At 51.3% G+C, this 14,637-nt stretch overlaps 3 protein-coding genes across 3 annotated transcripts; 1 reads left to right on the top strand and 2 right to left on the bottom strand.

Annotated features, from left to right (window-relative positions):
* The first annotated feature begins 270 nt into the window (after window positions 1-270).
* Window positions 271-4,566, top strand: BJY04DRAFT_176919 (glutamine amidotransferase subunit DUG2). The gene is made up of 8 exons (XM_073709539.1): window positions 271-766; window positions 854-894; window positions 1,303-1,529; window positions 1,597-1,722; window positions 1,781-1,912; window positions 1,967-2,506; window positions 2,556-2,742; window positions 2,793-4,566. The coding sequence occupies exons 1-8, from the start codon at window positions 714-716 to the stop codon at window positions 4,511-4,513; spliced, it is 3,027 nt and encodes a 1,008-aa protein (XP_073576770.1). The 5' UTR covers window positions 271-713; the 3' UTR covers window positions 4,514-4,566.
* Window positions 4,567-4,880: 314 nt separating this feature from the next.
* BJY04DRAFT_204576 (eukaryotic membrane protein family-domain-containing protein) lies at window positions 4,881-10,756 on the bottom strand (the record flags this gene model as incomplete). The annotated part of the gene is made up of 7 exons (XM_073713511.1): window positions 4,881-7,924; window positions 8,875-9,856; window positions 9,899-10,018; window positions 10,049-10,086; window positions 10,120-10,152; window positions 10,203-10,629; window positions 10,691-10,756. 7 exons carry the CDS (start codon window positions 10,754-10,756, stop codon window positions 4,881-4,883), a joined length of 4,710 nt encoding a protein of 1,569 aa, XP_073576769.1.
* An 898-nt stretch (window positions 10,757-11,654) lies between these two features.
* On the bottom strand, window positions 11,655-13,973 carry BJY04DRAFT_44186 (flavin-containing monooxygenase). Its single transcript, XM_073720396.1, has 5 exons — window positions 13,844-13,973; window positions 13,674-13,796; window positions 13,165-13,617; window positions 12,454-13,092; window positions 11,655-12,402 (listed from the first exon to the last, which is right to left on the bottom strand). Exons 1-5 carry the CDS (start codon window positions 13,929-13,931, stop codon window positions 11,939-11,941), a joined length of 1,767 nt encoding a protein of 588 aa, XP_073576768.1. The 5' UTR covers window positions 13,932-13,973; the 3' UTR covers window positions 11,655-11,938.
* Between the last annotated feature and the right edge of the window lie 664 nt (window positions 13,974-14,637).

Genomic DNA, 14,637 nt, shown 5'->3' with positions numbered 1-14,637 from the left:
GGAGGTCAAGGCGATGAGGAATGATGCCTGATGGACTTTTTGATGCCGAGCACAAGTACTGGTGAAGGGATGAGCTGGATAGTCTTGTCCTGTCCATCAAGCCAGAATAGCGGTGATGAACCCCTCCATGATTGGTTGTATAGAGCACCGCCACTGTGGCTGGTGAGCAGGCGCCTGGCAAGTCACGGGATTACCATACCATACAACGTTTTTACCTCTCTATATATAACTCACTGAGATATCAAGTCAATTATCAAGAAGGATCATATGAGTCAGAGCCTGTCAAGCTGCGAGTATCCTTGGTGTTTTCGGGGAGAGCGCATGCGCTTCCGATCGTGTTGAAAGAACATCAACTTTTGACAACTGCGGAGCATCCGAAACAAGTTACACGGCGATCCGCCTAGAGACTGCGGTCTGCTTGTCTTTCTCTTGGCCAGAGAGAGCTGTTCCTTGCGGACACTTTACGGAGTACGCAGTACTTTGAGAAAGAGATACGTCAATCGAAGTCAGGTATTTAGCTGCCGGGAAGTCCAGGAGCCGTGCTTGCTGCTATCCCATGACCGCAGCCAAAGATAAGGGGAAACCATCCCACGCTCTGACTACCACCACGGTCACTCTCCCGCTGCCCGGTGAGGATACACTGCTCTGATTCTTTTCTACTATATACCATCAAGATCCCTTTCAATGGGCCCAAGCAGCAAGATCGAGAAGTTATGGCCCAGTCCGCGTCCGACGCCCTGCTAACCCGTTTGTTATGGGAACCAAGGTCAGTGTACACTATTTGCCAAAACAGCGTAGAGTTACAGTTGCCCGAGTAGATAGGATGCCGGCGCAGATGGTTAACATAGAGCAGGAGGGAGTGCTGTTGGCAGCATCCCGACCGAAGCGGAGCAGGTGAGTGAAGAAAGAAAGGGTGAAGGAAGAAAGCCCGAGTCCGGAGAAGAAAGTTGTATTGTGCACCGCCACAGTTTCTTTCATCAAAACGCTCATTCTTTTCCCCGGCCAATTTTTGCATGTCATCACCAAGAAGGGAGATCACGACATACAAGCACAGGCAACGGGGTGATCATTGTTTGACTATCTCCATGCCATATGTCCTGATCAAGTCCATCCCCCTGAAGTTCCTGTTTTTTCCCCGGCGTTGAGCGTGAAATGAAAAAACACATGTCACGTGAATCCATTTGCTCTGTCCTTGCTCGAACTTCGTCCTTTCCTTTCTTCCTCCATTTCCTTGAAGCTTCATAATAATCTGGTACAAGTACATTGGAAGGCCCCAGGCTGAGTTCGCGATGGACCATACAGGGCTCACAGAGTCTGACAGTCCGTCGGACATCGATGAGCAAACCAAAGTGTGGGAGTCCGATCCTCGGTCCGTCAGAGCACATCTCGCTCAGAACGACGGCCCCAACGAGCTATCATCACACATCGAATGTGGCATTGGGCATCGAGTACAGGCTAGTCGGTCTGTCTTAGCTCTGGTGGTAGACGAGGATTGTGTCTTTGCTGGTCTTCAAGGAGGAGACATTGTAGTACGTGGCTGACTCATTCTTATAGCTGTGGCTAATATACTTGGAGCAATGAGCTTACTCTTTGCAGGCATGGTCTCTCGAGAATTACGACCTCGTTCTTTCAGTTCGAGCTCACCAGGAGAGTGTACTAGACCTGCATCTTGCGGAGGGTGGTGACCTTCTCTTTTCGAGTGGAGGCGATTCCGTCGTCAATGTACCAACTCTCTTTGACCCTACAACTATTCCTCTCGAATTTATTTGACTGGCTGTAGGTTTGGTCTACACGGACCTTCGAACGACTCTATTCTATTCATCCTCACCATGACGTCGGCGATCTTTTCGCCGTGGCGTATTCGCCGAGTCTGAAGACTGTTTATTGCGGTGCGCAAAACACCAGCATCCAGGTACCGCTCAGTAATTGCCCCCAACTGTCAGGCATCATCGTCTAAACCCAACAGTGGTGCAATCTTGCGGGTGCTGAATCCATGCAGCACCCTGCTACTCAGCTCTCCAAACGAGCACATCGTTTCTTCGACTCGAAAGGTCCGGATGGTACTCGCGCTCCTCGTGCGGACGGACAATCCGTCGCGGATGGTGGCCAAGAACTTACCTTCAAACGTGATCATCACAATCTCTTTGCTCACCATGGATATGTCTACACCATGCTGCTTGTCCGAGGCCTGCTTGAATCTTCGCCTAATGACGAGGTCCTTTTGACCGGGGCTGGCGACGGCGTGGTGAAACTCTGGCGGCTAGAGAAAGACAAAGCCGATATTGCCCCGACGCAAATGGCTAAGCTGCAAAACACGGACCCTGTGCTTTCTGTGGCCGTCGACGGATCTTTCCTGTACTGTGGGTTGTCAGGCGGTGCTCTAAATATTTGGAACCTTGATTCGCATCAGCTGGTGAAGCGCATCACTGCGCACTCCGGCGATCTCTGGGCCGTGAACATCATTCATGGCATGGCCGTGTGTGGAGACTCGAATGGAATTGTTAAGGTTTGTCGAAAGTTCAGATCTGCCATCACTTCGCTAAAACGAATGGTAGAAATTCAATTCTCGATTTGAGGAAGTAGGGAGCTGGACCGCACACGAAGGCACCATGCTGGCGTCTGCTGCCGGTAGGTTCAAGGATCGTCACATCTACGCTACCGGAGGAAACGACAATACTGTTGGAATATGGGACCTGACCGATGTTTCTCTCACTGCGAGCGAGAAACCCCCAATCAATAACGGTAAGCGTCTTGGCCCAGTTATCGTCGGCTTTCGGTTAATGTAAGGACAGATGAGATGGTCAGCTGTCTTGCGAAATTAGTCGCTTTCAAAACGATTTCGGCGAGCCCAAAGTTCGCTGGTGAATGCAATCAGGGCGCAGCGTTCCTTCGCCGGCACTGCATCTACTTGGGAGCAAAGACAAAGCTCCTGACCACGGGAGAGGACACGAACCCCATTGTGCTCGCGCGCTTCAACGCAACCTCTTCCGAGAAGCTCGAGAAAACAATCCTCTTCTACGGACATTATGATGTTGTTGGTGCAGATGCAAATCGCCAGAAGTGGAAAACAGACCCGTACCAGCTGACTTCGATGGATGGATTCTTGTATGGCCGTGGTGTCTCCGATAACAAGGGTCCTATTCTCGCCGCGCTTTACGCGGCTGCAGGCCTGGCGCGCCAAAAGGCCCTTCGATGCAACGTCGTTTTCCTCATAGAGGGAGAGGAGGAGTCTGGATCTCAGGGTTTCCACGAGACGGTTCGCAAGCACAAGCAGCAAATTGGACCCGCGGATTGGATTTTGTTAGCAAACAGCTACTGGCTTGATGACTATAACCCTTGTCTTACTTACGGACAGCGTGGAGTTGTCCACGCAAACCTGGTAGTTACCAGCGATCACCCTGACCTCCATAGCGGTATTGACGGCAGTTCGTTGCTGGATGAGCCGTTGAAGGATCTGACCATGCTGCTTGGTACTCTGGTCGGCCCTAAGGGCAAAATTAACCTTCCTGGATTCCAAGACCCTGTACTACCTTTGACTGATGCTGAGCGGGAACGATACGGAGCTATTGCTGAGATTCTCCTCAAGCGACATCCTCAAATTAAAGACAGCGGTGCATTGATCGACTCACTTATGCACCGTTGGCGAGAACCATCTCTTACTATTCACTCGGTCGAAGTTCCTGGAAGCAGCAAGAGTGCCACCACAACCATTTCCCGTAAGGCCAAGGCTAGCCTTTCAATCCGTCTTGTTCCAAACCAAGCGGCCGATGACATTGCCGCTGCGTTGACTCTCTACGCACAAGAGCAGTTTGACCGACTGGAATCGCAAAATGATCTCACTGTGGAAATCACGGGTACCTCAGACCCATGGCTTGGAGACCCAGACAATGAGATCTTTGAGACCTTGGCCGAAGCCATCACCGCAGCCTGGACTCCCGACCAACAAAGCCTAAAGCATCAGTATCCCCTTCCACGGCGTGCAGCCGCAGACCGTGCAACCAGTCCCAAAGGGCTGGCAGAGAGCCGCGCAGGTCTTCTCCGCCGCCAGGACTCAGAGGACAGCTTAGCCTCACACATCGACCGGATTATCATGTCCACAAGCACATCCAAAACCACCACGCGTAAGCGGTCTACTATTAATTCGACCGTGCCCACTTCGTCCACCCTTACCGGACAAGGTAAACGAAACGGAGATTCGGCCGCCTCTTCACCACCGCCTGGCCCCTCCGTAACTTCCTCTGCCGCCTCACCTATGGAGATAGAACCCCCGGGGCCCGCACGAGAAGCCTCTCGGGAAAGAACCGGCGTCCGACCTATTTACATCCGAGAGGGTGGCTCTATTCCCACCATTCGGTTTTTGGAGAAAGAGTTTTCAGCGCCGGCGGCAAATCTGCCTTGCGGACAGGCGAGTGACAACGCCCATCTGTATAACGAACGGCTGAGGGTGGAGAATCTGTACAAAAGTCGGGAGATTTTCAGCTATGTGTTTTCGCGGTTGCCGGAAAAGGCTTGATGTGTTGTTGTAGCGGAGCGTTGATGAATTTAGAATGCAATCTATTTATTTCGCGTTAACTTTTACTGTGTCTTCCTAGTAAGTCGGTTATCAATGTAGAACGATCGGGCCTGAGATCGGTATTTGAAAGATTGAACATCTGATCACAAGTCAGTTGGGGCGCTCGAGTGTTGGATAGTGGGTGGTGACGGTACTTGAGCCGGGGCAAGCGGCACTACTAAGGTTTATACCCCGAATCGCACCTCTCGGGTTCATCACGGCGGACCATCTTCAACCCTTATGAAGGGTCAAAGTCAATAAGAAGGGATATCGAGTCAGGACTCGTGAATTCTAAGATACACATATATTTACAACCATGACCTGGCGCTTACCAGATGCGCTTTGCCGCCATTTCGTACCGCTGGACATGATCCAAGTTCAGGTCATCTCCGCCTGAGCTCTTTTTACTCTGGCCCTCCTTCTGCTTCAGCTTTCGTAGGCTCTCAGGATCGTCAACATAGATCCACCGCCGGTGGTCTTCATTGACTTCCACAGTACCCCAACCACCCATACGACGACCGCCTTCCACTACGTAGTCGCGTGCACGCAGAGATCCGCCTCCCTCGGGCACAATAGGAGTGGTAGAGGAGGATGTCGTCGATGCGAGTTCCATCTCTCGCTGTTTCATGGATCTGTAACGAGATCTTGCACAGGCCAGCAACACCATACCGAGAAGAATCTTGAAGATCAGTAACAGTACAAATCCAGTCAACACCAAGACGATTGTGAAGATAAAGACAGAGTGAGCAGGTGACGGCATGGCATTTTCGAGGGCACGGCGGAACCAGACTTCAGCGTGTGCTGCTGTTACTGGAAGTATCGTTCGTAGTGTGATAGGAGGTGGTGACGGTGATGGGCCGGCTGGTATGTACTGACTGTGGATCGTTGCAAGAGACGTGGTCTCTACTGCGACTGACGATGAAGGTGATATGGATGGAGGTTGAGGGAGTAGCACGGCCAGAAACATCTGATAAGTTTGTACTGAGACGCGGAAAAATAGACATGAGAGCGGGATGACGGGAAGTCCCAGCCGACGGGTCAGATTCTGGTCACCGAAAGCGTTGGTATAGTAGTCCTTGGCGAGAATGTCTAGGAATCGGCCGTATATCGCCGGTCGCGTGTTGTTGAATTTGTTGATATATGCATGCTTGAGCCAGTCCACAAACATTTCCGAGCCCAGTACCACCAAGAATGGACCGAGTACTTGGGCTAGCGCCGGAAGAAACGAATTGACATGACTGAAAGACGCCATAAGAGATGAGGGAACAAGAGTGAAGGCCTGGGGAAGAATCGAGGATGATGACTTGGGAGGTGTCGACAATGGCGTGCTATTGGTCGCAGAAGCTGCACCGCTCACGCTTGTGCTGATGATGCTGCTTCCGAGTTGGAAGACGCCAGTTTCAACCATGTTCCGCGACGCAATTATGGTTAGCATGAGCCACAGCTGAAACCGTTCCACCACATCCGCACATGTGAGCTGAAACAAGTTCTCCTTTTCAAATTTCTTGAATACGGACGACTTGATCTCGACGAATTGATTTGACAGTAGCAGAGTGATCAGAGCATTGGAGTACGAGTTGACAGCGACATTGAGCGTCATGACCTGGTAGAAGAGAGCCGTGGAGTGAATGACCGTATAGATTAATGCCAACACAAAAAGTCCAAATGGTCGGAAGATCTTGCTGCGGCCATCCGGTCGGCGTTCCAGCGCTTCGCGAGAGAATAGACACTCGAGGACATCTTGACCAATGGCTGCAAAAAGACGGTCACTCACCTCAAGCACGTTATAAATGACATATAGCTTGATGGCTGCTTGCCCACGAATCCAGTGATACATGCGGCTAGCATCAAAGTACATGAGGACTGTGCACGTAGTGATCATTAGCAGCCCCTTGAGGATATCCGCTTTATCATCAGGAAGTAATGCTGATGGGGTAGACCTCTGCCGTCGGTGTGTGTGTCGGTGAGCGTCAAAGCGGTGCCTTCGTCGATTTTCTAGCGGCTTGGATGGTTTGACTTCATTTTCAGCCGACGGGGTATCTGCAATAGAAGACATGGAGGGCCTCCGATTCCTGCGTCGCCAGACTCGCCCCACCCCCTTCCTGACGAAATCGGCTAGAGATCGTACCTCTGCAGAAAAATTGAGGGCCCAGCTTTCGAACAGAATATAAACCGCTTTGATGAAACGCAAGGGCAAAATAGTGAAGGAGTATAGCCAAGCATCTAGACATGCTAAGATCCCAAACCACAGCACCCGCTCCAATGCCGGAGGCAGCATTAGGAAATTCATCAACCGCTCCAGCTTAACGCGGGCCGATTCATAGGGAAAATCTCTCATAGCGGTTTTGTGTATGTATAAAGGAGATGGTCGACCGGAAGATAGCTCCAATTGAAGATACGTAGGTATGGAGAGTGGAGGCAGGGGTATATTTTGCGGTAGTGGGGACGGGAGAGGGGGTTCGCTGGGCGGCGGTGGACTTTTGAGGTTCTTCGGTTCCGCTTCACGACCAACAGAAGGACGCTCCTGCCTAGAGCGAGATGCCCACGTCTGTGTGAGGCGTTCATTGTTGTTTCCTGAGATTGTCTGCTTCCGCGCGGATTGGGGGGTCGAGACGGCACGGTTCATCTGCGGGCGACTTCTAGCAGATGGTGCTTTCAGACCCAGTCCGTTAAGTCCCTCCAAAGTGGGAACAGGAACATCCTTAATGGGTAGTGACATTCTATTCTCGTCTGCGGAAGCTTTGGGTTCGCCCGTGGGAATTTCCGGTTCGATCGGTGGAAGCAATTGTGGTGGCCCGTCGGACATCACCCTCCGTCCTGGCTCTTGACCCGGAGCGTCAGGTGCAACACGGTAAGGTATTGATTGCGGTGACGACGTAAGCTCCTGTATCTTGGCCGGTGAGAGTTTGAGTACCTGATCACGGTCTTTCTCTGCTCTCCCAGCAGGTGAAGCCTCTCGAACCCATCGATGTATAGCTGTGGTAGCCTCGGCGTCTTCGAGGACATCAACCAGCGATGTCCGGTGCATAGTTCGGGATCCAGTGCCCGGTCCAGCGGCTGAAGTATTCTCGGAATGTTCAAAAACCAAGCCAAAGGACTTATCTGGCACAACGGGAAAGTGGCCACCTTTTGTATCCTCGCCAGACCCCCAATGGCCGGAACCATCACTTCGGCCTTTCTCCTGAGTCGACATTCCATGCCCATTTGATACCTGTCTGGTCTTTGAATTTTGGCTTTCATTATCGGTCATAGATTCAGGCGTCAGGGTGGCTTCAATTTCTGATCGGAGGCCATCTGGATCGATATCGGCTGTCCGCTCGTCGGGATGGCCATGGAATCCGTTGACGGCCGGCATCGTGAGCAAGGCGTCACCTGGAGTTCTTGAGTGGAGCGAATAATATGCCCAGCATATTCCGTGTTATAGCAGTAACCAAGGCAAGATCGATCCCTTTCGGCAGTGAGTATGACGTGCGTGCGGCAAGCAGAACTGCTGGATTCGAGGAAGGAAGCGGTTATCGTTAGGACCTAAGCATTATGCAGTTAGCGATCAAGATGCTCCTCTGTCAGATAGGCGAGTATCCAGACAGAGAGCAGTCGACGTGGAGTAACTAATTATTGTTGACTTGGAGTAGTGCGGAGCACAGGGTCGGATGTCGGTGAAGGCGGTCAACAACGCCCCCTACCAGGATACGGAGTGGACAAAGCCTGAAGACCCGATATTTACAGACTACTGTTAAGGTGTGGGTATGTCGAGCTAATAGGTTCATATGGTATTGATGAAGAAGAAGTGTCTATCAGTTGATGTTCAAAGATCCCGCCTCGCTCACATCAACACCCAAAGGCACCCAAGACTTCCAACTATTAAACAAGGGTATATTAAAAGCGTTCCAGACACTGATTTACTCATAAATCAAGGAAGATATGGCCAGCTCTTCCGAGTTTTTTTCGTTAATCATGAGTCGCGGCGTCCATGATTGGGAGAAGCTAGTAATAGTCCGGGTGACGGGGCTGTTGCGGTTTATATGATGGGGAGGTATACGCCTGTCCAGTAGCAGATTGTCCGCCGTATTCACTCACGGCTTCGTAATCTAACCCAGAAGACGCTGCGGAGGCGCTTGCGGCGGAAGGGTTGAAGGCCGTGTACCCTCCTTGTGTCCGCGCAGGACCATGTGAGTTGAAACCGTAGCCCCCGCTATATTCGCTCAAAGGGTCTGGTTCAGCTTGAGGTGATGTAGCAGGAGCGTTTGTGGTGGAAGGATTGAAAGCCGCATACCCTCCTTGTGTCCGCCCAGAACCATGTGAGTTGGAAGCGCATCCCTCACTGTATTCGCTCACAGGATCAAATTCAGCTTGGGGTGATATAGCAGAAGCGTTTGTAGCCGAAGCATTGAAAGGAGTGTATCCTCCTTCTGCCCCTGGAGGGCCCCGTGAGCTCACCGGTTGGAAGGTGTGACTGGGCTGTTCACCGTATGCGTAAACAGGAGAGCGGGTCGCTGGTCGGGCTCCTGGTGTAAAAGACCTTGGAGGGTGAACGGACTGCGTTGGTGGATGGGAGTTATATTGATTAGAGGGGGTGAAAGTCCGTGTAGGTCCCATATCGCGAGTGGCGGTGGTGTCTGGCGTTATTGTACGTGAGTACGGGTCAACAGGGCCCTGTGTTCGGAGAGGGCTGGCTGTTGATGAGTTTCCGTACCCCTCAGGGCTGTATGGATCACGTCTTTCCCTTGGATCTCGCACTCCATTCGCAGACCCCATGCGGCTAGGCGGGCCTCGGGTGGTGTAGGGCGCAGGCGTAAAGTTAGAGCGCGACATTGGAGTTTGGCTACGCCCTGCGATGTTAGAGACATTATCGGGAAGAGGGGGTACCGGAGGATGGTGAGAAGCTTGACGGTCCAGAGGGCTGTACGTAGACACTGCGGAGATAGAAGCAGAGTCAGAATACGCCGACGATTGGGTCACTGTGCGGCTAAGAGGAGGCTTCTCAGAAAATGCGCCTAGAACAGGAAGCGCCGGCTCCCGCTCCTGTGGAGCTGCTGTCCCTGGGCGCGATGAGTATGCAGGCAGCGTAGTCAGAGTTGTTTGGGTAGTTGTGCGGGACAGAGCGCTAGTAGTAACAATGGGTGTCTTGTCGTCTTCGCCGAAGACCGGCAGAGTAGGTTTCCGATCAATCCCCATGTGCGGGTTCGTGGGGGCACGATCTTGTAACGCCACGCCCTTTGCCAAAGCTTTATTGACTTTGGTTCGTACAATGCGCTTCAGTCGGGTGTTGATTTTCCGGCGACAATATGCTTTTAGAGTTCCATCCTCCGCGGGAATATGATGGAAGAGAAACAGTAGGTAGAGAACGATCGCGATCAATAGTTTGATGATCGACAACACCCAAATGACCAACGTGAAGAGCATACCTGCCAAAACCAGGGCACGCAGGTTGTTTTCTTCGGCGAGGATTTTCACATTGTCGAAGAACTGCAGAATACCGGCCTTGTCTTCTTCGACCGTGTTTTCGCCTCCAGGAAGCAGATCCATTCGCATAACTGAATAAAGCGTAATGGCATTGACAACTTGACGGGGACCATCTGCAAAGAGCGTATTCATCCAGCCTGATGACCATTAGCACGTAGGGTGATATCAAGAAGGCAATCAATCATACTTTCAAAAGAGAAATATGCGAAAAGAGCAGCATATTCAGCTCCTTTTTTACTCTTCGTGAGCTCACCAAAAACCAAAAACCGCCTCCAGCCACGACCGTTTCGGCCAGGGCGAATACTCTGGACTCGGGCCGCAAGGGAGTCTAGGTAACTCTGCGCAACACTCCCAGACCGAATGGCACGGATAGCATGAAGCCATCTCCAAATCAAGAGCACAAATGAAACTATAATACAGGCGGCAAAAATCCATCGCGAATATTCAAAAGGAATGGCGGGTTCGATCTGACCAGCCCATCGAGAAAAGGCCAGAAGGGTAACGGCCGTGAACGTGTCGACGGCATACACGGCAAGGGAGATGAGGAGGAAGACGAAGAGGAAGAAGTAAGAGAATACCGATAGACAAGACTCCGATTTGAAGTCATCGAGGTTCTGGTGAGAAAACATGTCAGTGATCATGGTTTTTACCGGCGATAGAAACATCCGAACGTACCATATAATCCCATTGTTCTTCCAGGGCCACAGGGGCATTTTTCTCTCGATCACTGCAACAAGACATTTTGCATATATTCCGTATAAGATGCCGACTTTGTCAGACGGCGCCAAAGAACGTGCAGCGATTGATCAATTGACTTCGTCGGTCCAGCCGGGGCGAAGTCAAGATCACAACACAATGAGTGCAAAGAGTGTACAAATGAAGGCCTAAACGAGGGGGAGGCCTTGCAAGACTCAAAAAGAAGCTTGAGTAAAGAGTGACAAGCTGCGAACAATCAAAGCTTGAAGAAAAGCAATTCCGGCCCTCAATGGCTCATGATCGCGCATTACCAGGTAAGCGCTGATAAGGTTCCAAGCGTGCATGCGAAACCAGTCAAGATTCAAATGTGCGCCATGCCCAGAATGCCGCTGAGCTGGTCTTGGATGACGCTGCACCTGCGACAGTGCGACTTGGTGTTGCGGAATGCGGATTGTGGGCGTCTCGCCAAGATAGGGGGGGAAGGGTGTTGTGAACTTGGTGGGCGGGCGCGTAGGAATGACAGTGACAATGACAATGTCGCAACGAGACGATCTCGGGTGGGGAGATAACCGCCGAAATTCTGAAACACGGGGGAATGAGTGGCAGGGTGGATCTGCGGGTCTTCAGCGAGAGACAAGAAACAAACGCAGGCCACAGAGATCAAGAGAACGAAGAAGGGAGTGAAGTTTTGGAAAGCGATGGGGTGGCCAGCAAGAAGCAAGAGGACGAGAAATCACCCCCGAGGGAGACATCGGCTGAAACGACTCATGAAGGCAGCGCCATCCGAGAGATTGTTTGGACTTTGGAGGTCAACTAAATCGCTAGCCAGGGACTAGCGGCCAACCACCTTTCAATCCATTGGCAACCAGAGTCTGGTGAGATTCCTGATACCGAACTGAGATCACCAATCATTCGGGCTTATAGTCATGTCTTGAGACGACGAAATCATCAGAATATTTGCTGAGAAATTAAGAATACTCAAACAACAACTACTAACGATGCTATCCGCAAACACCCATGCGTCTCGTCTTCAGAGCCTGCCTGGGCCCGCCCGCCCGCCGACAAGGGACCTGCCCTATTGGGTTTAGCCTGCGTATGATGGCCATCGCAATCTCAGCCTTGCAGGGCGTCCAACGGTCCAAGAATCCAAGAATCCAACCATGAAGATGATCAACATCAACCTCAATTCCCAGCCCCATGATATCCAATCAAGTCGAATCATTCGCTCTAGTGACCCCTCAATAAACTGGTTCCTCGAAGAAAAACCCCGCCAATAACTGCTACGACGCTTGCTACTGTCAACACCAAAGACCGGTTGCTCACATATGTTTCCTCATGAACTCGTCCCAAATACGTTTTCTGTGAAGGGTTGACGTCGTCTCCTGCTGTACCTTCTAGCACATAATCAGCCCAATGGAGCTCGGCGAGCTTGCGCTGATAGTCAACCACCGTGCCGGACCAATTGTTGGTGACCTTGCCTTCCTTGGTCTTGTACCAACTGCTGCACTTCGGATCCGCAAAGCTGCTTTTAGCTAAAGCCTGCTGGAGCTCTCGATTATACTCCTGTAAAGCACCAACTTTTGGCATTATAGCCAATGTCTTGCCCTGCGTACGGGCACGGAGAACTTCACCGACTAGGGCATTCAGGTAGCGGGATTGTGATTCGATCATGAGGATGATGGAGCTGTGGCCTGCTTTCGTGAGTAATGTACCCTGTGGAGGGGGAAAGCCGGCCAACTAACCAAGGTTTGTGTTGGGCCCATACAACATCCCAAAGTTTGGCAGATCCTCTACAGTGACTCCGTGATGGGCAGAAGCACCCTCCTTCCAGATATCACTCAGTGGCCGACCTTTGGAGCCATAAATCTGAATTGGATGCATGAATTCTACCGTCTTGAATCCTGTTGCTAAGATGATCATATCATATTCTTGCACGGTGCCACCTTCCACCTCAATTCCGTTCTCTGTGAAACGCGAGATAGGACGTGTTTCAAGATCCACGTTCTCTCGATTCAGCGCTGGGAAATAGTCATCGGAGAGAATCAGCCTCTTGCATCCCGGAGCATAGCCGGGGGTGAGCTTCTCCCAGAGTTCAGGCTTGTTGGCAAGCTGTGTACGCAGGCGTTTGGAGCAAATACCGCGCACCTGTTGTGCAACGTTTGAACTCGAATCTCTAACTACCTGGTGGAAATCTTCACGGAAATCCATAGTAAGAGAGCGCTTCCGGATCCGCAACGGTGGAAGATATGTTAGCAGCGTCTGTTGGAGACGCGATATAGCGGTGTCAAGCCGAGGTATAATCCAGTTCGGCGTACGCTGGAAAACAACAAGTTGGGATGCAACCTTGGCCATCTCTGGCACAATCTGGGCGGACGTCGCCCCTATTTGAAACAATCAGCGGCTTCTCTTATCCTAGAGCTTATGCGTTGACCAGGAGCTCGGGAAGATCTCACCATTTCCAATTATCGCAATCCGCTTATTCTCAAAGGTGTAAGTCCAGTCCCATCGCGCCGAGTGCATCATCTTTCCTCGAAAGTCCTTCAATCCCGGGATTTCTGGCTCACGCGGAAAGTTCAGCTGCCCGACTGCTGATATTAGAAAGTCTGTGCTGAGGGCATAGGAGCGTGTGAACTGATTGTCTTTGTCGCCGGAGACTTCGACATTAACTCTCCACTTCATCTTCTCGGCGTCCCATCGTGCCTCTTTGACCTCGGAGTTGAAGCGAATATATTTATAGAGACCATACTTCTCAGCCACTTGTGTGAGATACACCTGGACGATTTTCGTCAGCTTGCACGTATGCAATTGGTGTTTCTTAATCCTCACCAAGAGCTCTTCTTGGCCCGGAAACATGCGCGACCACCTAGTATACTGCTCGAATGAGTAGCTATACAGGATACTCGTCACTGTTTTCGCGCTCATCAGCTTCTGCCCACATAAGTTTAAGCACGGCAAATCTGACCATCGCAGCAGCACCCGGGATACTTGTTATCGTGCCATGTCCCACCAACCCCACTGCTCTTTTCGAGTATCACAAAGTTATGGCATTTGTTGCGCTTGATCAAATCGATCGCCATGCACATCCCTGGTCCTATCAGATCTATCGTCTGTAAATCCCTTTGAGAGACTCACCTGAAATCCCAGCTCCAATAATGACCACCGCAGCATTTGTATAGTCCTTATTGCCCGGAGGGGCATTCGTACGCAATTTGACCGACATTCTACTAGGAAATGCACCACCAAGGAATCATTAAAGATAAATTGTGCGCCGAGCTGAAGATGACGGAGCATGGGCCTTATAATATAGCCTGCTCCCAAAGTGGGTGGTACAACCTGGAAGGTGCCAGGGAGGTCGTAGTACTGGACTGGAAAAGTCAACGACCCAGCACTCCGCCCTCATTCCCCAGCGAATCGCTTCCAACGGGTCTCAGAAATTAACACCCCTCAATTGATGCTTTCAGAACTTAGTCTCGAGCCTCAGGAGCTTTGTGTGATAATTACGGCTCAGTCTAGCTCAAGTGCGGGATCCGAGGTATATTTAACTCCGGGGACTTTCCCTTTTAACGGTGTCTTTCTTCCCATCACCACAGGCTCATGATTTCGACAAATGCTCATCATTATTGGCCGCGGGCGCTGTCTTGCCATGGTCAGATCCTGTCCATTATGACAAGTCCTACCAATTAACCACCATACGCGGTTCCCAACCCTGGAGGGGAAGAAGACGCCATACCTACCCTAGGTACGTGACCAGATTGCGGCGAATTCCATATCTTCCTAGGTCAGTTAGTATACAGGTCTAGAGAACCCAGCAGCCGTTACTATAGTGGCTTTACAACGAATGATCTCTTACCCACCGCCTTCATCAATCCTGGATTTTCCCCCGTCAGCACCTGTACTACGGACCTTGGATGTCTCTTATCATTAGG

Source organism: Aspergillus karnatakaensis (assembly GCF_047715665.1).
Source record: "Aspergillus karnatakaensis strain CBS 102800 unplaced genomic scaffold BJY04scaffold_2, whole genome shotgun sequence".
In the NCBI taxonomy this organism is placed as follows: domain Eukaryota; kingdom Fungi; phylum Ascomycota; class Eurotiomycetes; order Eurotiales; family Aspergillaceae; genus Aspergillus; species Aspergillus karnatakaensis.
This window is presented reverse-complemented; position numbering and strand designations above follow the sequence as displayed.